This window comes from Pleurodeles waltl, chromosome 11 (genome assembly GCF_031143425.1).
Source record: "Pleurodeles waltl isolate 20211129_DDA chromosome 11, aPleWal1.hap1.20221129, whole genome shotgun sequence".
NCBI classification, from domain to species: domain Eukaryota; kingdom Metazoa; phylum Chordata; class Amphibia; order Caudata; family Salamandridae; genus Pleurodeles; species Pleurodeles waltl.
The window spans coordinates 271,641,163-271,663,216 of record NC_090450.1 but is presented as its reverse complement, the minus strand read 5'-3'; the positions used below and the strand labels follow the sequence as shown (position 1 = coordinate 271,663,216).

Below are 22,054 nucleotides of genomic sequence, written 5' to 3'. Positions count from 1 at the left end.
ACGAACAGTTTAGCAGCCAGGCATTACTTGAACAAACAGGGTGGGACGAGATTCAGAACCCTTCCCTTGGATGCTATGCTCAATCAACCTGGAAGACGCTAGTGTCTAGGAATCTCAGGATTACAGCTGTTCATCTGCCATGCATCCAGAACCTTCAACTGGACGCTCTTGGCAGAACCATTCAAGACCATCACAAATGTGTTTTAAACGGCGCCTTTATACAAGGCACCGTCTGAGATTGGGGTTTCCCTTAAATAGACCCCTTCTGATGGATACTTTTAACCATAGAGCCTCTCCTTGTGAATACTCCAGGTGCCAGACTGGATCCAGAGAACTTTCTCAACAGGTGTCAGTAGTTGGTGTTGTGCAGCTCAACATCTGGTCCGACCCACACTGAAAGTGAAATAGTGGCCCTTACAGACCTTCCACCTCCACATGCTGGTGTCAGTTCCTTCTGATGCAGGTCTGGAGCTCACTCTCTTGAATTCTGTCAGGCGTGATAGAATTTTTCTTCACATAAATGTTTTTTCCAGCGTGCAAGGGACGGTCACCTCAGAACATGACTGGTTTTAAGCCATCGAGGAATTGCACAAACTGATGTTGATGACAGATCCCAGCATGGTCTGTCTGCGGTATCTGGGCTACAAGTGCACGGACACAAACCTGAAGGCCATTGGAGACCACAAAGCTAAACTCTACATCATGAAACACTGTCTGAAAACAGGTACCGCCTTCTGTCTATCAAAGTGGAGGGTGTGAACGTGCTGTTGCTTCAGTCCACTCTTAATCCTTCATCTTCGAAGTCAAGATCTTCATGTAAGTCAAAGAAACACAAGAAGTTGAAGCACAGCTTACCATGAGGAGTTTAGAGACACCCTGAGTACATCCACGCCACAAACTCTCTCTATCCATGGAACCAGCTTCAGCTTTCATCCCTATGTGCATTCACTTCCCTGGGCCATTTGCAATGCAGCAACAGCTCTACAAATTCAAGGAGGCCATGAATAGAACATATGCCACCTCACGGATCCCCCTCGAATGGCTTTGGGCCCTAAGGGTTCAAGGTGGCCTCCAGTCCAGTTTACCTCCACTCTTTGTTCCAAATTCTAACTGTGCCATTCAACCCCACTTCAGGGTCCGCCCATACTCAAGGCACAGTGCCAAGCCCAATGCCAGTGCCACGACCAGTGCCTCAACTTCGAGTGTCGATGCCTGCACAGATGCTTGATAGGGGAGCCCATAGTCCTTTCCGATGCAAAGGGTGAACACAGACTCAACATGAGGTCATACCCACCCCAAAAAACATCCCCATTCTAATTCTGAAACATTACAGCACCTGACCATGAGGGAAATGAAAGCCATAACCACAGAACGAGAACCTATATTTTTGACCTACAGGATGCCAGTGAGTTTGCGGGATCCCAACACTGGCATCCATTCAGTCATGCCACCTACAGCCACATATCAATCTGCTACATTTGTCTCAGTCATAGGGAGTGTAGGAAAGTATCCACTTTTTGACATGGTTAATGGTTACCCCCATTTTGTTTTTTGCTTGCTTTCAGTGTGCTTAGACTGTTTTCACTGGGATCCTGCTAACCAGGACCCCAGTGATTGTGCTCTATCACTCCAAATTTAGTTACCTAGGACCTTTGTGCACTCCACAATTGGCATACTGGTGTACCCTTATAAGACACTAGAATGTGGTACGTAAGTGCTCGAGGCATTGGGACACCATGGGTCCCTCATGGGTTGCAGCATGTATTATGCGACCCATGGGAGCCCATGCAAAATGTCTGCAGGCCTGCCACTGCACCCTGTGTGATAAGGTGCATGCACTCTTTCACCACAGTTCACTAAGTCCCCCCCGTGGTAGGCCCTTCCAGCCCTAAAGGCAGGGTGCAGGTCCTTTTGTGTGAGGGATCCCCTGCATGAGCAGAAGTGCCCCTAGAACTCCAGTTCCACTGTACTGGACTTCATAAGTGCAGGGAAGCCATTTTACCGTGTACCGGACATAGGCCACTTGTGTCCGGCTACGTAACGGTAACTCCGAACCTGAGCATGTTTGGTATCAAACATGTCGGAATCATACCCCAGTACTGTCGCCAGTATTGGTTGTATGAATCCTTGCACTCTGGGGGCTCCTTAGAGGGTCCCCCAGTATTGCTCCTACCAGTCTTCTAGGGTTTTCCAGGCAGCCCACCCCATAGACATGTTTCTTCCCTCCTGCTACTTGACCAGCTCAAGCAGAGGAAGGCAAAACTAAGGATTTCCTGTAGGAGAGGGAGACAACACCCTCTCCCCTGAAAATAGGAGTTAAAAGGCTTGGGAGGGTTAACCTCCCCAAGCCACCGGTTTGCTTTGAAGAGCACATTTGGTGCCCTCCTTGCATAAACTGGGTTATACCAGGCCAGGGACCCCCGGTCCCTGCTCTGGTGCGAAACTGGACAAAGGAAAGGGGAGTGACTTCTTCCTTGCCCATCACCCCCGGCCACCTAGAGCTCTTCCAGTTGGCCACTCAGTTCTGCTATTTTGAAACCAAGATATGCAGAGACCCCTGCGAGCAGCATAGTGGCCAGGTCAGGAAGGTGACGTCAGAGACCCTCCGGGACCCTCGCCGTACAAGGTGTCCAGACCCCCTTTTAGGGCTATTTAGTGTCTCCCTTGCGGGTGGGTCCCCAGATTCGATGTGCATGACTCCACCAGGACTCCTCTGCATCCTTTACTTCTACATCTGGCCACTGGAACCGCAACTGGACTCTTCAGGAAGTGACAAGACTGCAACTCCTGAGACGACCTCACCTTGCAACATTGTTTCTCTGGCTCCTTCCAGCAACTGCAACATTTCTCCGGCTGTACATCCCCTGGGGTTGGCGAGACTTCTGCCTGCAAAGAGAAGGAATCTCCCGTGGAGTGGAGGAGTCACTCCCCTGCATCTGCAGGCACCTTCAGCAATGACGTCCGGCTGTGATAATCTGCCCTTCTCTGGAACTGTGGGTATCCTGCATCACGAGTGGTGTTCTGGAGCAGTCCCCTTGGTCTTCTCTGACCGATGACCAACTTGGGAGACGGTGAAAATTAGATTTCTGAAACATCTTTTTTCTAAATGTGGATATGCTAAAAAAAAACTGGCATGGACCCAGCTCTCAAGGACCAACTTTGCAGAACCCTGGCCTACACTTTGCAGAACCCTGGCCATAGATTGCCTATAAGTAATCTAGTGTTGTCACTATAATAAAGTACCTTAATGTTTGTAACACTGTGTGGTTTCTTTCTTGTGTGATAAGTTACTGTGTGACTATTGTGGTACTGCATAAGCTTTGCATGTCTGCTAGATAAGTCTTGGCTGCTCATCCAGTTACATCTAGAGAGCCCTGGCTTCCTATACACTGCCTGGACCTGGTATAAGGTGCCCACACCATAAGTGTCCACCACATACACCAGGCCGCTTCCTACAGGGAGAACAGAAGAGGGCACTATATATTAATCTACCAAAGTCTGGGGTTAAAGACCAGTCTTTCACCCAGGACGGACATCTCGGGAGCCTCCCCTGCTGAATCCCTGACAGGTACACAAGCTGGGCATCTTTGAAAAACCAGGATCTTGCCCCCAAGTTAATAGGCAGATTGAAAGGCAGCATAGGCCTGCTCCAGGGGTGCCCTGTCTCCCTCTTTTGACACTCTATCAGAGAGAGCCTTGTGGTGGAGGCCTCTCCAAGTAGATCAAACCCAAAGACTAGACAGGCAAAAGCCATGGAGACTTTCATGAAACAGATGTTCTCTTCAATCAGCTTTGCCTACAGATTGATAAACACCGCCAGCCTCCTAGGGAGATACTTGCATGCATAATGGGACTTGGTGGTGGACATCTTGCCAGTCGTCCCAAATGACAAAAGTCTCAATCTCCGGTGCCTTATTCAAGATGTTTAGGACACATTGACGTAGTCCACCTTATTGTGCTTGGGCACTACCGACTGCATACATCAACAAGTTTGAGTGAAGACCTCATGGACATGCCATTAGATGGATACATGGCTAGTTCAGCCCTGGAGAGCTTAAAAGTAGCAAAGTGACACAGAGCTATTTTGGGCTGGCTCCACCTTTATGGCACTTTCTGAAACAGTTTTGGCCCTTTCAAGACTTCAGGAGGGGTCAGACTTTGTCTCAGCAACAACAGACCTCTAAAGCTTTTTGTGACGGGGGCCAGCGATCTGGCCATCAGTGGCGACACACCTTAGGGCAGTGAATAGCCCCTCCTTCTGCAGCCACTTTAAAACTGCTTTAATTTCCCTTCCACAGTGCATGTCAATAGGATGTTGCATCACCTTTTACCTCCACTTGTGGAGGAGCAACAGATCAGACCAGTGGGTGCTCCAAATCGTCCAGAACGGTTACTCCCTTCCTTTTCTGACCAATTTCTGACATGCTTCCTACACGACTACCTCCTGGAGTTCCATTTGCCTATTATCGGAGGAGAATTTCAAGCTCTCCTGTCCAAAGGAGCCATAGAGAGGGTGTTGGCAGAAATCAGAACTATTTGTTATTCTTGGTACTTTCTGGTGCCGAAGAAGTGTGTGTTGTCAGGGAGGGGGGCATGGCGGGCAGGGAGGATGTTTGGTCTCCACCCTGTACTCTAACTTAGCCCTCTGAACTTTTTTCTGGAAGGCCAGTTTCAAAAAGATCATCCTAGCCCAGTTTTTTCTGTTCTGGATCCAGAAGTCTGGATAGAATTTTGCATTTACAGGATGCTTACTTCCACATCCCCATCCTGCAGTCCCATTGATGGTACCTACGCTTTTAGGTACGGGACAAGCACTTTGAATTCTAGGTGCTTACCTTCGCCCCTACCCATGCACCTTGAATGTTCACATAAATAATGCAGGTGATCGTTGCCCATTTGTCGAGGTTGGGAATGCCACTCTTAGTCTTGACAACTGGCTTCTGGAGGTGGGCTCTCAGTCTTAAACAACCTGCTGGCGATGGATAGACTGACTTTCATTGGGTCTTTCCATTAATCTACCGAAGTCACACCTAACTCCTAAGAGGCTCCCTCTAATTGGAGCTATTCTTAAGGCAGTGCTTTTCCAACCCTTCCCTCCACCTCAGCAAGTCCAGGACATTCAAGCTATGACCCCCATGTTTCAACATTCGACCTGGATCTTAGCAAGAGTGGCACTGAGGCTTCTTGGCCTCCTATATCCTGCCAGGTGGCACATGCAGGCTCTGTAGTGGTGTAGGAAGTTGCCTCTGTATACACTATCTCAAAGTGAGAGGTAGAGTGCACAGAGTCCAAGGTTTCCCCGTAGAGGTTGATAGTGACAAAATTGGATAATTCTAATGCTCTATTTTGTGGTAGTGTGGTTGAGCGCTAGGCTTATCAGAGGGTAGTGTTAAGTATTTGTTGTACACACACAGGCAATAAATGAGTAACACACACTCGAAGACTTAACTCCAGGCCAATAGCTTTTATATAGAAAAAAATATTTTCTTAATTTATTTCAGAACCACAAGATTTGAGGTAAGTACATAAAATGCAAGGTACTTCACACAGGTAAGTATGGAACTTTGAATTAAAGCAGTAGTACACCCAGAATAGGTTAAAATGGCAATAAGTTATTTTAAAAGTGGACACAGTGTACAACTCAACAGTTCCTGGGGGAGGTAAGTATTGTTAAGTTTCTCAGGAAAGTAAAGCACTTACACAGTCAGTCTCCTGGGCATAAGCAGCCCACTGTTGGGGGTTCACGGCAATCCCAGAGTCACCACACCGGCAACACAGGACCGGTCAGGTGCAAAGGTCAAAGGAGGGCCCAAAACACATAGGCGCCTATGGAGAATCGGGGTGCTCCGGTTCCGGTCTGCTGGCAGGTAAGTACCTGCGTCCTCTGGGAGCAGACCAGGGGGGTTTTGTAGAGCGCTGGGGAGGACACACAGGCACCCAAAACACAGGGGCGGCCGGGTGCAGTGTGCTAAGTAGGCGTCGGGTTTGCTATAGGAAACAATGGAGGGACCCGAGGATCATTTAGGCGATGCAGGCAGGGCACGGGGGGCTTCTCGAGCCAGCCACCAACTGGGCTAGGAAGAGGGCCGCCTACTGGTCACTCCTGCACTGGAGGTTGGTTCCACTCGGTCCTGGGGGCTGTGGCTGCGGGTGCAGTGCTTGGTCCGGGCGTCGGGTTCCTTGTTACCAGGCAGTCACCATCAGGGGGAGCCTCTGGATCTCCTTTGCAGGCGTCGCTGTGTGGTTATGGGCGGGTCGACTCAGGTTACTCACATCGTCGCAGTCGCCTGGGAGTCCTCTCTGCGGTGTTTGTTCTCTGGAGCTTGAGCAATGGTGTCTGGTGTAGAGTGAGAAGTCTTACGCTTCCGGCGGGAAGGGAGAGTTCTTTGGAAGTTGTTTCTTTGTTGCAAAGTTGTTGCAGGTTCTGAACAGTGCTGCTGTTCTCAGGAGTTTCTAGGTCCTTCGGGTTAAGGGCAGTCACCTGAGTCCTCAGAGGTCACTGGTCCCTGTTGGATGCGTCGCTATGCAGGTTCTTTGAGTCTGGAGACAGGTCGGTAGGGCTGAGGCCAAGTCAGTTAGTGTCTCCGTCGTCTCTGCGGGGCTTTCAGGTCAGGAGTCCTTCTTTCTTCAGCTTGCAGGAATCTGATTTCCTGGGTTCAAGGTTGCCCCTAAATTTAGGGGTGTGTTTAGATCTGGTGGGCAGTAGCCAATGGCTACTGTCCTTGAGGGTGGCTACACCCTCTTTGTGCCTCCTCCCTGAGGGGAGTGGGGCACATCCCTAATCCTATTGGGGGAATCCGCCAGCCTCCAGATGGAGGATTTCCAAAGGCAGGGGTCATCTCAGCTCAGGGCACCTTAGGGGCTGTACTGACTGGTGAGTGACTCCTCCTTGTTTTTCTCATTATCCTCTCATGCCTTGCTGCCAAAAGTGGGAGCCGTGGCCGGAGGGGCGGGCATCTCCACTAGCTGGGTGGCCCTGGGGTGCCCTAACAAAAGGCATGAGCCTTTGAGGCTCACCACCAGGTGTTACAGTTCCTGCGGGGGTAGGTGAGAAGCACTTCCACGCAGTACTGGGGGGCAACTAATGGATTTGCACCCCGCACTAGAAGGATCAGTGGGTTTTAGCAGTGGTTCAGCAGAATTATTGCTTAGAATTCCACACTACTAAACCACCCTATACCAAAACCACCCTGCTGCTACATCCTCGTCCCAGGTTACCTCCTAGTTCATGAGTAGGCGGTCCAAGCACTCCCAAAGAGTGAGATACAGTTTGTACCACAGCTTCAAAGGGCAAAGGCGTTCACTGCCTGTACTTCCTCATCCCAAAGAAAAATAGATCCCTCAGTCCATTCTAGATCTGAGGCCTCTAAACCAGTACATCTGTCAGAGCACTTACATGAGCATGACATTCTACTCCTTTCATAATTGCTCTAGAAGTGAAGGACATCTACTTCATATCACCACCCACCACGCCCATCCCTGTTAACTTCAGCTTACAGTAAGTGAACAACACTGCCAGTGTGAAGTCCACAGCTCACAGTGTCTTCACAAAGTATGTAGCAGTGGTGGCCACACTTCTTTGCAGAGGCAGTATTCATGTATTTGCCATACCTCGAAGTCTGGCTGATCAAGATAAGCTGTAGACAACACCTAGCACACATTAAAAAAAGCTGTGACCCTGCTCCACAGCCTACAGATAATCATAAATGCAAAGAAATCCCTCCTCCAGTCATAACAGATCAAGCTGTTCTTGGCCTCAGTTGTAAAGGGTGTGACGGAGAAAAATATTCAGAACCAGCAGTGTGTGGTGGCATTTCAGCAGCTGCAACCAGCAGAGGGTGATGGTATTTCAGCAGCTGCTGCCTTTTTCACTCTACTCACTTAAATAACTAGAGTAATTCTTGAATATGATGGGCTCCTGCACAGCATTTGTGCCGTATATCAATTTGAGTGAGTTTATATGCAGTTATGCTAGGCAATAGACACAAGTGGAGGGAAGCTCTGGGATAGAAAAAGACCAGTACTCCATGCAGACACACAAGATTTCTCTGAGAGCAGAACACATGTCTGATGTGAACAATACTCTTGCGGACACACTCAGCAGGACAGAGGACAGTTGCCATGAATGGGATCTAGATCAACAGGCGGTGGACAACCTTCTTGTGCTGGGGCAAGCAGGCGTTTGACTTCTTTGAGACCAATAAGAATGCCAAATGTCAGTTGTACGCCAGTTGGTACCTGCTCCCAGGGCTGTAGGGGCTGTCCTTTCGATGTGATGGTCCAGGATTTTTGCATATACTTTTACCCTCTTTCCACTGGTTCCCATGATTCTCAGGAAGGTGAAGAGTACTGCTAGCCCATCCTAATAGCTCCCAGGTGGCTCAGACAGCATTGGTTTACAGAGCTGAATCTGTTATCCATAACCAACCCTAACCAGCTTCCAATGAAACAAACACTCCTGACGAGGAACCAGAGCCAAATATTACACCCTGAGCCAGCCTCTCTGTCCAATTGCACACATGGCTCCTGAGTTCTATGAGTTCTAGGACATGAGCATCGATCAGAAATACAGGGTGATTCTGTCCAGAGCACCGGCCAAAAGTCCAAGCAAGACTTATAGGCCGAAGTGGAAAAAGTTCTGTGCTTGTTGCCACCAAAACAATTTGCACCTGTTTAAGGCCTCTTCCGAACAGATTATACTGGATCTACTCTCATTAGCCAGGTTTGGCCTTATCCATACCTCGGTTAAAGTTTACCTTGCTGCAATTTCAAGATACAGGTGTTCCGCACAAGTTACTTCTCTCGTAGGGGATTTCCATGTATAGTCATAAGCACTGAATAGTTCCGCGCGCCTGCGGGGACCCCGGAGCACTGGTGTGAAGTATATTCTTAAGTGCAAATACCAACCCTTTGAAAAAAGGTTTGTCAAAAAACACTTAAGAATAACACTGTGCAGCCTATGTGAACAGCTACACAGGCCAAATTGTTGAAAAGAAAAAATCAATATTAGTGTAAATTCAAGTTCAAACACCTATTTATTCTAGAAATGTAATAACAAATACATTCTCATACTTTATTTACACCTCTGATGAGAATAAAACAATGCAGGGCAGTGTAGCCCATAGGCTGCCATTATACAGAATGTAAATAGAGCTGTGCCTTTAAGAAAGTAAAGTCTTCTTGTATCCCATCATGCACAGCAGAAGGCAGTTGTCTCAGTTCTTTTTTTCCGTCTCCTTCTGTCAGGACCCTGAAGCTTTGAGCTCTACCTCACAAAGTTTTTTGTGACAGAAATTCATTTAAAATCTTTTGAATTTCAATTTCACTCGACGTTTTTAACATTGAGTGATCATTTCCTACTATTTTCTGTTAAATTCTGACAGAATTTTGAGGTTTTTCTAGTTTAGAAATGCCTTCACTTTTTGACAAATGTCCTTCTTGTGGCAGAAAAAAACCTAAAACAGACCCACATAGGGTCTGTATTGTTTGTCTTCCATCCAGCCACAAACCGGAGTCGTGTGACATCTGTGAAACCTTCTCCAGAAGAACTCTTCGTGATAGGGAGAAAATCCGACTTCAGGCGAGAGAGGACAGGAGAAAAAGTGGCCATTCCACCACAGAGCGAGGAGAAGGTCAGGCTTCTACCAGGGCTCAACCTGTTTCCTCTATAACTCGTACCAGACCTGCTGAAAAACGGCACAGGTCTCCGACGACGTCGAGACAGGGAACGGCGCCAACATGTTCGCCGGCGAGGACAAGACATCGTTCGCCGTCGAGACGGCGTGGACACACAACGTCGAAAGGATCTGGGTCGCCGTCGACACGGCGAGGACGTTCCACGTCGAGGAGATCAGAGTCAGGCTCGCCGTCGACAGGGCGATCAACGTCGAGAGAGAGTACTCGCCGTCGGAGACGTTAACCGTCACCACAACGACGTCGAGGGTCGTCGTCGAGAGGTTCTCAACGGCGAGAGGAATCGACGTCCAGAGGCACTCGCCGTCACCGCGCTTCGACGTCGAGGAGTGTGTCGACGTCGAGACGACAATCAAAGAGGCCTAGAAGGGTTTATACAACGTCTGAATCCTCGGCCTCACTTATCCTGCTTCCAGCGTCTCCACAGCTCTCGCATCGGCATTCGCCGTTACCACAGACACCGGTAACACCTACGGCTCCTCTTCCGGCTCCTCCTTCAGAGTCTGTTCCGAGGACTCCAACGCGATCTGTAAGGCGTTCTGGACATTCTTCTAGACGTTCATCTTCCTCTCTGCACCATCGTCATGAATCACGACAGAGATCTCAGCATTCACATCATAGACTGTTTTCTTCGTCTACACAGGACTACTCTCCAACCCTATCGGACTCACCGTCCCCGAGAGTGTCCCCCATAGATGATGTGAATACATTCCAGGAGGTCTTAGTGCGAGGGGCAACCAAACTGAATATCCCGCTGGCGGTGCCGGCCCCATCGACGTCAGTAATCTTCGAGACCTTGCATCACAGGACATCTTCAAGACCTTTGCTTCCACTGGTTCCGGGTCTTATTGAGCCGGCAGTGGACATTTTTCTTACACCGGCTGCAACAAAGTCTGCTCCTTCCAGACTTATTAAAAAATACCGTCCACCAGAACAAGATCCTCTATTCTTGAGGTCGGACCCAGCACCGGACTCAGTGGTTATAGTGGCAGCAAAGAAATTGCATTCTACGTCACCGTCTTCCTCTTCACCTCCAGATAAAGAGAGCAGAAAGATCGATGCTGCAGGAAGAAAAGTATGCTCTACTGCATCCATCACCATGAAAGCAGCCAGTGCCACTGCTTTATTAGGGAGATACGATCGAGCCCTCTGGGACTCTGTGATGCAGTTTGCGGAGCATCTTCCTAAGGACAAAGGGGAAGATTTCCTGGAGGTCGTGGGCGAGGGAGCTATGGTTTCTAACCAAGTTATAAGTGCTGCGGCGGGTTCTTCGATACTATCCGCACATACCTATGCTCACGGAATAGCGCTCAGGAGACATGCATGGCTGCGACTTACATCGCTTAAATCTGAAGCACAGCAGAGAATACAAAATTTACCTTTCTCAGGCTCCACTTTGTTCGGCTTTCATGCCGATGACGAGATGGCCAGAATGAAGTCTGAGCTGGATACCCTGAAAGCGGTAGGCATGGAACGACCGAAAGAACAGCGAAAGGTATTCCGCCCATATCAACGAAGACTGTTCACCCACAGGTATCAGACTCCGCATTGGATGTCTTCACGCCCCCAGCAACAGCAGCAGCATCATAGGGTTTTCTCTACACAACGAAGGTCGACAAGAGGTCGTTCAACACCTCAAACTCAGACAACTCGACAGGCTCCCGCGTCTAAGCCCTGAATCTTCGCTTCCCCCTCCTCCGTTATCCACTCCGGTAGGGGGAAGTATCTCAAATCATCTGGACGAGTGGCTACGCATCACAACAGACGCCTGGGTATTAAATATTGTGAGACATGGTTACGTTCTCAGATTCACCAGTCCTCCACCATCTGTTCCACCCAAAACAACCAGCCGACACCTCGAAGCTCTTCAGTTAGAAGTCACCATTCTATTACAAAAAAGAGCCATAGAACCCGTCCCGATCAGCCAGCAAGGGAAGGGGATTTATTTGAGGTATTTACTTGTGCCCAAAAAAGACAAGCAAGAGTTTCGTCCCATTTTAGATCTAAGGACAGCAAACAAGTGGATTCGCAAAGAGAAATTCAGGATGCTATCCTTGCATCAAATTTACCCACATCTTCGTCAGCGCGACTGGCTCTGTGCAATAGACCTTTGCGACGCTTACTTTCATATTCCGGTGACCAAGAAACATCGAAAATTCCTAAGGTTCACTGTCGGAAAACGTCATTACCAATTTGCGGTTCTGCCCTTCGGCCTCAAATCAGCGCCGAGGACTTTTTCCAAATGCATGGCGGTGGTAGCCGCCCACTTGAGGAAACATCGAATATTGGTCTACCCCTATCTAGACGATTGGCTCATAAAGGCCTCCAGTTATCTAGAGGCGCAACAACATTTCAAATGGACTCTACAGCTGTTGCAGAAGCTCGGTCTTCAAGTAAATCTCCTGAAATCCACAGCAACACCTGTTCAGAGGTTGCATTACTTAGGGGCCATTATAGATACCAATCTAGGAAAGGTGTTTCCTTCGGAGGAACGACTATTATCGATTCTCCAAAAGTGCAAACAACTGCAAGAGACTCCACAGACCACTGCAAGAGTAATAGCTTCTCTACTGGGCTCGATGGCGTCTTGTATCCATCTCGTTCCCAATGCTCGCCTCCATATGAGACCATTACAGGAAAACCTGGAGGATCAATGGAGTCAACTAATGAACGAATGGGAGAGCAAAGTCCTCCTTTCTTCCCACGCCCTACAGTCCCTCAAGTGGTGGTGTCTATCCGACAATCTCTTGGTGGGGATTCCGTTCCAACATCAGCCTCCAGCTCAAACCATCGTAACCGATGCGTCACTGCTCGGATGGAGAGCGCACATGGAACATCTTCGAGTCCAAGGCAAGTGGTCACAGAAAGAGTCTCTATCATATCAACCTGCTGGAGCTTCGCGCAGTCCACCTTGCGCTCAAAGCTTTCCTTCCCTCTCTGAGAGCGGAAACTCTCCTTCTCCAGACGGCCAACGTGGCCACTATGTACTACGTAAACAAACAAGGAGGCACCAGGTCCAGGATTTTATCCAGAGAGGCTCAGACAATCTGGCATTGGCTTCTAGCCAGGAACATGTCGCTAGTAGCAACTCACCTGCCTGGCATCCAGAATGTTCAAGCGGATGCTCTCAGCCGCGTAATGGACGAGAACCACGAGTGGGTTCTACACGACAATGTCGTTCATTCCATTTTCACACTGTGGGGTACCCCCTCTATAGACCTATTCGCAACCCCAGAAAACAAAAAATGCCAAAACTTCGCCTCCAGATATTACCATCCAGGGACACTGGGGAATGCCCTGTGGATAATCTGGTCAGGAGCATTTCTTTACGCCTTTCCACCGCTTCCCCTGATTCCGGCGGTCCTCCAGAAGTTATCCAATGCTCAGTCCAAAATGATCCTGATTGCTCCGGAATGGCCACGCCAATGGTGGTTCCCAGACCTTCTTCACCGGTCACTCAAACCACACATCAGGCTCCCTTATCGTCCGGACCTGCTCACGAAGTTCAGAGGGCAGATATCCCATCCCAACCTCTCATCGTTGAGTTTGGCAGCATGGCTCCTGAGCTAGTGCAATATGGACACTTGAACTTACCTCAGGATTGTATGGAAATCCTGAAAGAAGCAAAGCGCCCTTCCACACGATCCACTTATGCAAGCAAGTGGAAGAGATTCTGCGTGTGGTGTTTAGACAACATTGACCCGATATCCTGCGGAGAGGGGTCTATTCTGCCATAAAAGTTTGGCAAAATCGGGCTTACAATTGTCATCAATAAAGGTACATTTGGCGGCTCTAACAGCATACAGAAAGAGCCCCTCACAAACTTCCTTTTTTCGAATCCCAATTATTAAGGACTTCCTGGAGGGTTTAAAAAAGGTTTTTCCTCCCATTAGAAGACCATCTCCTCCATGGGAACTGAATGTTGTCCTATCGCGTCTGATGCTACCTCCATTCGAGCCAATACATAAGGCATCACTTCAACATCTCACATGGAAAACTGCTTTTCTGGTGGCAATCACTTCAGCGCGTAGGGTCCGCGAAATCCAGGCCCTTTGCGCTCAAGAACCCTACACGGTTTTTCATTCTGCGAAAGTGGTAATGAGGACTCATCCAAAATTTTTACCGAAAGTAGTCTCCGATTTTCATGTGAACCAAACCATTTCATTACCAACTTTCTTTCAAAATCCAGCTACTCCTGCTGAGAGAACTCTGCACTCTCTGGATGTAGAGAGGGTTTTGAAATTTTACTTGGACAGGACAAAATGCTTACGTAAATCACAACAGCTTTTTGTTAACTATGGCCCAGTTAGAACAGGGTTGGGCTCGTCTAAGCAATCATTATCCAGGTGGATTGTTTCATGTATAATGTTATGTTATCAGTTAGCGAACAAGTCCCTCGGTGGTAGGCCAAAAGCCCACTCTACTAGAGGGAAGGCAGCTACTACAGCCTTGATGAGAAATATCCCTTTGGCAGAAATATGCAAGGCTGCCACTTGAAAGTCGGTCCATACCTTTACTCAGCATTACTGCCTTGATACAGACGCTAGGGCAGATGCGCAGGTTGGACAGGCCTTGCTTAAGAACTTATTTGCATAACTTTTGTGTTTTGGTAGTATGTTTTCTGTCTACTCCACCGCGGTTATGGGGATGGGCTTGCTAGTCTATTCAGTGCTTATGACTATACATGGAAATCCCCTACAAGAGAAGGAATGGTTTCTTACCTGTAACTCAACTGGAGTTACAGGTAAGAAACCATTCCTTCTCTCGTAGGGGATTTCCATTTATAGTCATAAGCAACCCTCCCTCCTCCCCGGTGGAGTTCACATAGAAAAGGTTGCCATAAATATTGTTGATGTTGGTACTCCAATAAAGGTTGTTCCAGGTTAAAAGCCTTCAAAAAGAACTGAGGCAACTGCCTTTTGCTGTGCATGATGGGATACAGGAAGACTTTACTTTCTTAAAGGCACAGCTCTATTTACATTCTGTATAATGGCAGCCTATGGGCTACACTGCCCTGCATTGTTTTATTCTCATCAGAGGTGTAAATAAAGTATGAGAATGTATTTGTTATTACATTTCTAGAATAAATAGGTGTTTGAACTTGAATTTACACTAATATTGATTTTTTTCTTTTCAACAATTTGGCCTGTGTAGCTGTTCACTTAGGCTGCACAGTGTTATTCTTAAGTGTTTTTTGACAAACCTTTTTTCAAAGGGTTGGTATTTGCACTTAAGAATATACTTCACACCAGTGCTCCGGGGTCCCCGCAGGCGCGCGGAACTATTCAGTGCTTATGACTATCATGGAAATACCCCTACGAGAGAACTGGAGTTACAGGTAAGAAACCATTCCTTCTCTATGTTCCTCCAGACTCCTCAAGTAGTTTATGAAAGCTTATTCAGAACCTTTCCTCCTGTGTGAGCATCTCCCCCGAAATGGCATCTCAACATTGTTCGCCCTCAATTAATGAGATCCCCATTCGAACCAATTCACAAGGCTGAACTGAAGTTTCTTACATGGAAAGTCAGAACTTTACTCGCTCTCACGTCCACCAGATGAGTCTGCAACATACAGGCCTCTACAACTCAAGAGCCTTTCCTGCATGTCACAGATGAAGTTGTCCTTCTCAGAACAAATCTGAGATGCATCCCAAAGGTTCTTTACCATTTTCATCTTAATTAACCTATCCTACTGCAAACATTCTTTCCAAACCGTTCTATGCCAGCTGAAAGAACTCTTCAGACATTGGCCATCAAACGATGTCTAAAGTTTTGCCTTCACCGCACTAAAGTCTTGCAAAACGGATCAACTACTAGTCACTTGCAGTCAAGGACGTGAAGGGACTTCAGTAAGGAAGACCAAATTAGCTCGATGGATCTCAACGACCATTCTGTTTTATCACTCTAAAGCTGGCAGACCACTGACCAGACCGCTTAAAGCGCACTCCACTAGAGCAGTGTCTACCTCAGCTCTTTTCGTAGGCATCTCACTAGATAAGATATGCAGAGCTTCAACAAGGACTACTCATTCCTTTACGCAGCACTACTGCCTTGAGTCAGTACAACGTACCGATTCAGCTGTAGGACAGGCTAGATTGTGCGAGCTATTTCATTAAGGTGAGCCTCCTTCTAGATATAATTTTGTTCTCCTGCTGTTTAATGCTTGTTTCACATATGTTCTTTATCCGTATATTCATGCATGAATATTTATAATTTTTCATGTATTTTCACTCAGGTTGAGGTTATTTTCTATCATGCTTAAATGTGTTTAATGTATCTCTTATATTGATTAGTATAAATTGTTTTCCTTAGCCCGAGTTGCCTGTTGTACTGCTTGCTCTTGTGATTCAAGCATGTGAATCTATGAAAGTTCCAGTACTGGATAAGAAAATAAATTATTTACCTGGATCTGCAGTGATCCAGTGCTGGTATCTTTCATAGATTCCCATGTGGCCCACCCTCCTCCCTAAGAGGCTTTCCTTATATTTGAGTATTCCTCACTCTTGTGCTCAAATCTGGGGAGAGAGCCTCTCTTGGGAGTATTCTCGAGGGTGCTGGCACCTGATTGGTCATGAGTTAAGTTTAGTTTAAAAAAAAAAAAAAAAAGGACTTAGTTTATTTAATTGATGCTTTGCCCATTATAGCCCATTGTGATTCTTGCATACTGCTTTCCCAAGATAATGCGATGCTCCCACTTGGACAGGGAATGATTCAAGCATGTAAATCTATGAAATATACCAATACTGCGTAACTGCAGTTACAGGTAAGTAACTTATTTTCTTACCTAACAAGTCCTATGCTGGTTTCTTAGAGGCTTATTCTCTGTATAGGAGCCCATACTTAATTTTTGTATTATTTTTAGCTTCCAAGTCTAATAGTAACTAACATGTTGCAGCAACATTTTTGAAAATTTGAGACATGCAGTGAACAGTTGCATGATAGATCTATACATCCAATCCTTTTTAATTTCAGAATTGTTTGCTATCCTATACAGATATTGACAAGATTGACATGATGGCAGTAGCGCTTGAATATGGCACTTGTGTATGGTTGGTATTTACTAGCATGTTCTAATGTAAAATAGTAAGCAAAAAAGTAAAACGTATACTTAATTTATATTAGAACATTTCGGATGTTCGGATCTCCATTGCAGACAGTGGAGTGCTCTGGGCTTTTACTGGCCGGTAAAAGCCCGGAGCCAACATTCCAATGTTCTTTGTTCACAGCAACAGCTGTGAAGAAAGCCTCATGGAGCCCGAGGGGACTTTAATCCCCTCGGGCTTCGTGAGGATTTTTTTTTATTTAATAGAACATTCTTCCCCCGAGTGGCAGAATGTTCTAATAGCCTTAGAACCTTCCGTAGTGGGCTCTACCGGCCATTAAAGGCCCACTCCCGCGCTAAAGGCCCGAACGTGGGAGCGGGCCTTTAAAGGCCAGTAGAGCCCGCTATGGCAGGTTCTAAGGCTATAATGAAAAGCACAGATATGTTAGTATGCTATTTACCAGGCCCAATCCTCCACACCTATCAGCACACAATTCAGTAGGCTTTAAAAGGGAGACATCTAACATTATCAATTTAAATCGATTTCTAATGTAGGCCTTCATGCTCCTCTGTGACCTTTTGATGATCTTCAGCCACCAACTGACTACTGGAGGACGAGAAGGACTTTCACCGCTGGTTTTCAACCCAGATATTGGACTTCAGTCTGAACTCCTGAACTTCGTTTTGGACCATGTTTTCATTGATCAGGATGATGAGAACCAGAGCATGGGTACGTAACTTTTGTGAATAACCAAATAAACAATGAATTGTGAAATTAAGAGCCTTTACTTTTTGCATGGTATTTTGCAGTTGCACATGTAACGTTCATCATAAAGGTCTTGAATTTGTTTTAAACGTTGTGACTTGTTTCTGTTTCACATTGGGATTTCCATTGTCTGCTGCAAAGAATGTGCTCTTATGTCAAAACTATTTGCCACGTTTTTTGCTGTCAAGGCGGATGTAAAGAGTTTTTCATATTTTTGGAGACTGTTTGTTGTAATGATGATAAAGATGTTGAGAGCCAGCAGCAGTGAAGACATAACGGATTTTATTTAATCTTGCTTTTTTATGAAATAAAGGCAAGTGTTTACCAATGAAAGAAACTGGAGGATAGTACCGATCCACACACTTTACCATCTTCATTAGAGTTTTTACTTCTCTTTTCAATGGTACACTGAGAAATTCTTCTTTCACCTTGTGATATTCATTACTATTCATAAACATTAGATTTTCTCCTTGTGTGTGCGATCCTGCAGAGAAATGCTTCTCCAATCTTAAACATAAATATGTAAAGGCGACGTTTTCTTATCTTTAATAATTTAACTGTATCACAATATTTATATACTGTGAGCGCGACATTTTAAATTACACTGAAATGTAATAGTTTACTTAGATGGTGCCTCATAAGTGCTCCACTTATTTCTAATTTTTCCATTTTAAAATAGAAAGAATGAAAGAATGCACTCGTGCATGTAATCTTGTAGACATGAAATACTGCAGAGTCAGTTTGTGGGCAGCCATAATCCCTTCATGCATCACAATAGCAGTTGGTCATTTGCTCCCTCAATTCATTTTGCTGATCTTTTGAAGTAATCAAGAAAACCTTAATTATGAATTTAAGGCAATAAGTGAAATGTGTACAAAGTTACCCACTGATTTCCCCCCACCCTCCCTTCCACTTTACAGTAATATATATCTGGTAAAAAAGATCAGCAGACTAATACATCTATTGTAAGCATGTGTAACCCACAGCATTATATGTGTGTACAGACCAAACAAATGGTCTAAATGTGTAAATAATGGAAAAATTGATTCACTAACCACTGCATAATTTCAGAAGACAAACTGTAAAAGTTTTCTGTTTGTTGTAAATACCATACCAGAATGTCTTAAAGTTAACACTAAAGCTTAACCTTAGAACACATTGCTATTCACTGTGCCTCAGTTGCTTCTAGGAGCTAAATGGTAGGAAAATATTAGCAGCTTCAACAAAGTCTTGTGTAATCCACAGTGTCGCCCCAAAAAAAAGAAAATGTAATTTGGAACATGAGTTATTACACTGAATCTTTGCTTATAGGTTTAATTCTAAAGTTCAGATTTATATATGGATTGAATTATTTCTTTTATCAGATCTAAAAACAACACTAATTGGTAACACAACCCAATATTTTTGCCACCCTGTTTTCCAAATTAGTTTAGGGTAGTATAAAAATAAACACTGGAAAGAAGCTTGGCTAATCAACACAGTGCCCAAATTAAATCTTGACAAACAAGTTACACAGCAGTGATGGATATCCCACCCACCAAAATATAAATCCCTTAGGAGATAATGGGAATTACAACAGCTCCAGTTCATTGGGCTTGTACCGGACACTACCCTTCTCTATGCCTTCCCTCCACCTCAGAACGGCCAAAACAGAGGAGATGGTACCGTCTTTTCATCGAAGTGTGCAGGTCCCACTCTTGAGGGTCCTTGGATTCCTCTGTCTGCCAGCTTCCTGTCTGTTCATAGACATGCAAGTTGGCACATGAGGGACCTGTAGTGGCGCCTCAGCAGGCAGTAGCTACAGTAAGGGGGAACATGGTGGCCTTGTTCCTGCTCTCCTTGTGCTTTGGCTGAGGCAGTTTGGTGGGGAAAAAAGACATGCCTGAGTTGCAGGATGGCCTTCTGTCACTGACCATGGCTAAGGTAGAGACTGATGCCTTCACCTTTGGGTGGGGTAGTCACCTGGAGTATCTGGAGATCAGGTGCCTCTGGTCTCTGGAGGAACAGACACTTTGCATAAACCCTTTTGAGCTACGGACAATCCAGCTGCTCTCAATGCCTTCCTGCCTTCCATCCAAGGTTAGTACATTTGGATCTTGACTGACCACATAACTGCATTGTGGTATATGAAAAAGTTAAGTGGAGTAGGGATCTCGCCTCCTTTGCCCGAAAGCATTGAGATTGTGGTCTTGCGCACACTGCTTGAGGGGTTTAGCTCACTGCCTTACAGCTAGCCGGGTCGACCGCATGAGCCAACGTAGTGCCAGAGGTAATTGAGGACGTCTTCACCCAGAGAGGTACTCCTCAAGTGGCCTTGTTTCCATAATGGGAAATTACCCAATGCCAGCTTTTAAGTGCCTTCTAGTAGCTGTTGAGGGGGAGCCTTGTGGCTCATTTAGTTAAAATTGAATTTGCGTTTGGACTTCGTATTTCTCCTCATAACCTTGATACGTTAGTTCTCAGGCAGAACACATCACTGAAGCAGTTCAGAAAGGACCTCAAGACCTGGCTCTTCAACTGAGCAGCACACCTTCATTCAGCGCCTTGAGACCCTATGGATCATTAGCCGTGATTGACTAGCCCTGATTGATAGAACTCTGAGGAAGATACACTAACACCAGACCCAAGTTTGCCTAAGATTGGCCAAAGAGGGTGTGGTATGTAGACCTTCTGCACTTGTCCCCAGCTCAAACTGCTGTTCAGGCTGGACCTCCTCCCCCAGTCAGAGGACATAGGACTGCACACCAGTCTCTGAGCAGTGACTTTCAGCTGTCACAGGAGGTGTTTTTTATTTTTATTTTTATTTTATTTAGGCTTACATATCGTACATAAGCCCAGCATCAACAGTTATGTGCTCATCAACAATGTTACATTTCTCAGGCTCCTTTATCCCATAGTTTGTCCACCAGCCCTGTGTGTTAGATTCGTAGTAGGAGTAATCCATTATTTATTTTCCAGGGGATCCTCATCAATAGTCATAAGCACTGAATATTCCCGTCCATGCGCAGGGACCCCAGAGCATGTAATCAAAATAATAAATGCATATATCTGTGGAAAGTATTATCTTTCTATGCATCTATGCAGCCTATAGTAAAGATGCCACTTACCTTTTGATTTTCCTTTAATAAACCTATTACCAGACTCAAACATTTCTGTAAAACAGAAGAGAGAAGAGTATAGCATGCAAAACCACAGCTTTTGTTAAAAAGAAAACTGAAAAGTAATCTAAAGGCATTATTAGCTAATAGGCTGCATTAAAGGCATGAGAAGGATATTACTGGCACCGTGCCTTTAAGACCTCCTGTACACCATCATGCCCCAGAGGTGACTGTTAGGTCAGTACTTTTTTACGGCGACGTGAAGAATAAACTTGAGGTAAGGATATAGTGCTGCATGCAGACTTCATCCTTGGGGAGAACGGGTTGCTTATGATTAAGGATTCCCCTGTAAGAGTACTAGGATTACAGGTAAGTAACTTAACCTTCTCTTCCAGGGGATCCTCATCAATAGTCATAAGCACTGGATAGAATAGCAAGCCTATCCCACACTGCTGTGGACTGATCAAAGGCGACAACAATATATACCTTTATCAACTAAACAGAATTCTTACTCCTGAGATCCCCATGGTCTGGGAGGAGGCTGAACCTGAGGAGGACGTCCAGAAACCTACAGGGGAAGAAGTGGCTGATCTGGGGACCTACCTGAACTGACCCATTGGCAGCGGGAAAGAAGCCCCACCAGGGAGGAGTTCTGCACAGAAAGCTTGCCCCACTCTTGAGGGACTTCAGAAGCAGGCAGAGGCCCAGGCAGCTGGTGACACCTCTGGATCTCACCTGATTTACTGGGAGAATGATCTCCTGTTATAGTGAGCCTAAGGTTGCTGAGCCTTGGTGTAAGGAAATGCCTCCTTGGCATGGTTACCCCCTGACATTTTGCCTTTGCTGATGCTAAGTTTTGATTTGAAAGTGTGCTGAGGCCTGCTAACCAGGCCCCAGCACCAGTGTTCTTTCCCTAACCTGTACTTTTGTTTCCACAATTGGCACACCCTGGCATCCAGGTAAGTCCCTTGTAACTGGTACCTCTGGTACCAAGGGCCCTGATGCCAGCGAAGGTTTCTAAGGGCTGCAGCATATCTTATGCCACCCTGTGGACCACTCACTCAGCACAGACACACTGCTTGCCAGCTTGTGTGTGCTGGTGAGAACAAAACGAGTAAGTCGACATGGCACTCCCCTCAGGGTACCATGCCAACCTCACACTGCCTATGCAGTATAGATAAGTCACCCCTCTAGCAGGCCTTAAAGCCCTAAGGCAGGGTGCACTATACCACAGGTGAGGTCACCAGTGCATGAGCACTATGCCCCTACAGTGTCTAAGCAAAACCTTAGACATTGTAAGTGCAGGGTAGCCATAAGGGTACATGGTCTGGGAGTGTGTCATGCACGAACTCCACAGCACCATAATGGCTACACTGAAAACTGTGAAGTTTGGTATCAAACTTCTCAGCACGATAAATGCACACTGATGCCAGTGTGCATTTTATTGTAACATAC

At 46.3% G+C, this 22,054-nt stretch overlaps 1 protein-coding gene across 5 annotated transcripts in view; it reads left to right on the top strand.

Annotated features, from left to right (window-relative positions):
* STAG1 (STAG1 cohesin complex component) overlaps positions 1 to 22,054 on the top strand; it is a 995,019-nt gene that overhangs the window by 680,513 nt on the left and 292,452 nt on the right. For all 5 annotated transcript variants that reach the window (XM_069213542.1, XM_069213540.1, XM_069213544.1 and 2 more), the window contains one exon: positions 17,291 to 17,465. In XM_069213542.1, the coding sequence (XP_069069643.1) occupies positions 17,291 to 17,465 (175 nt within the window). The remainder of the gene's footprint in view (positions 1 to 17,290; positions 17,466 to 22,054) is intronic.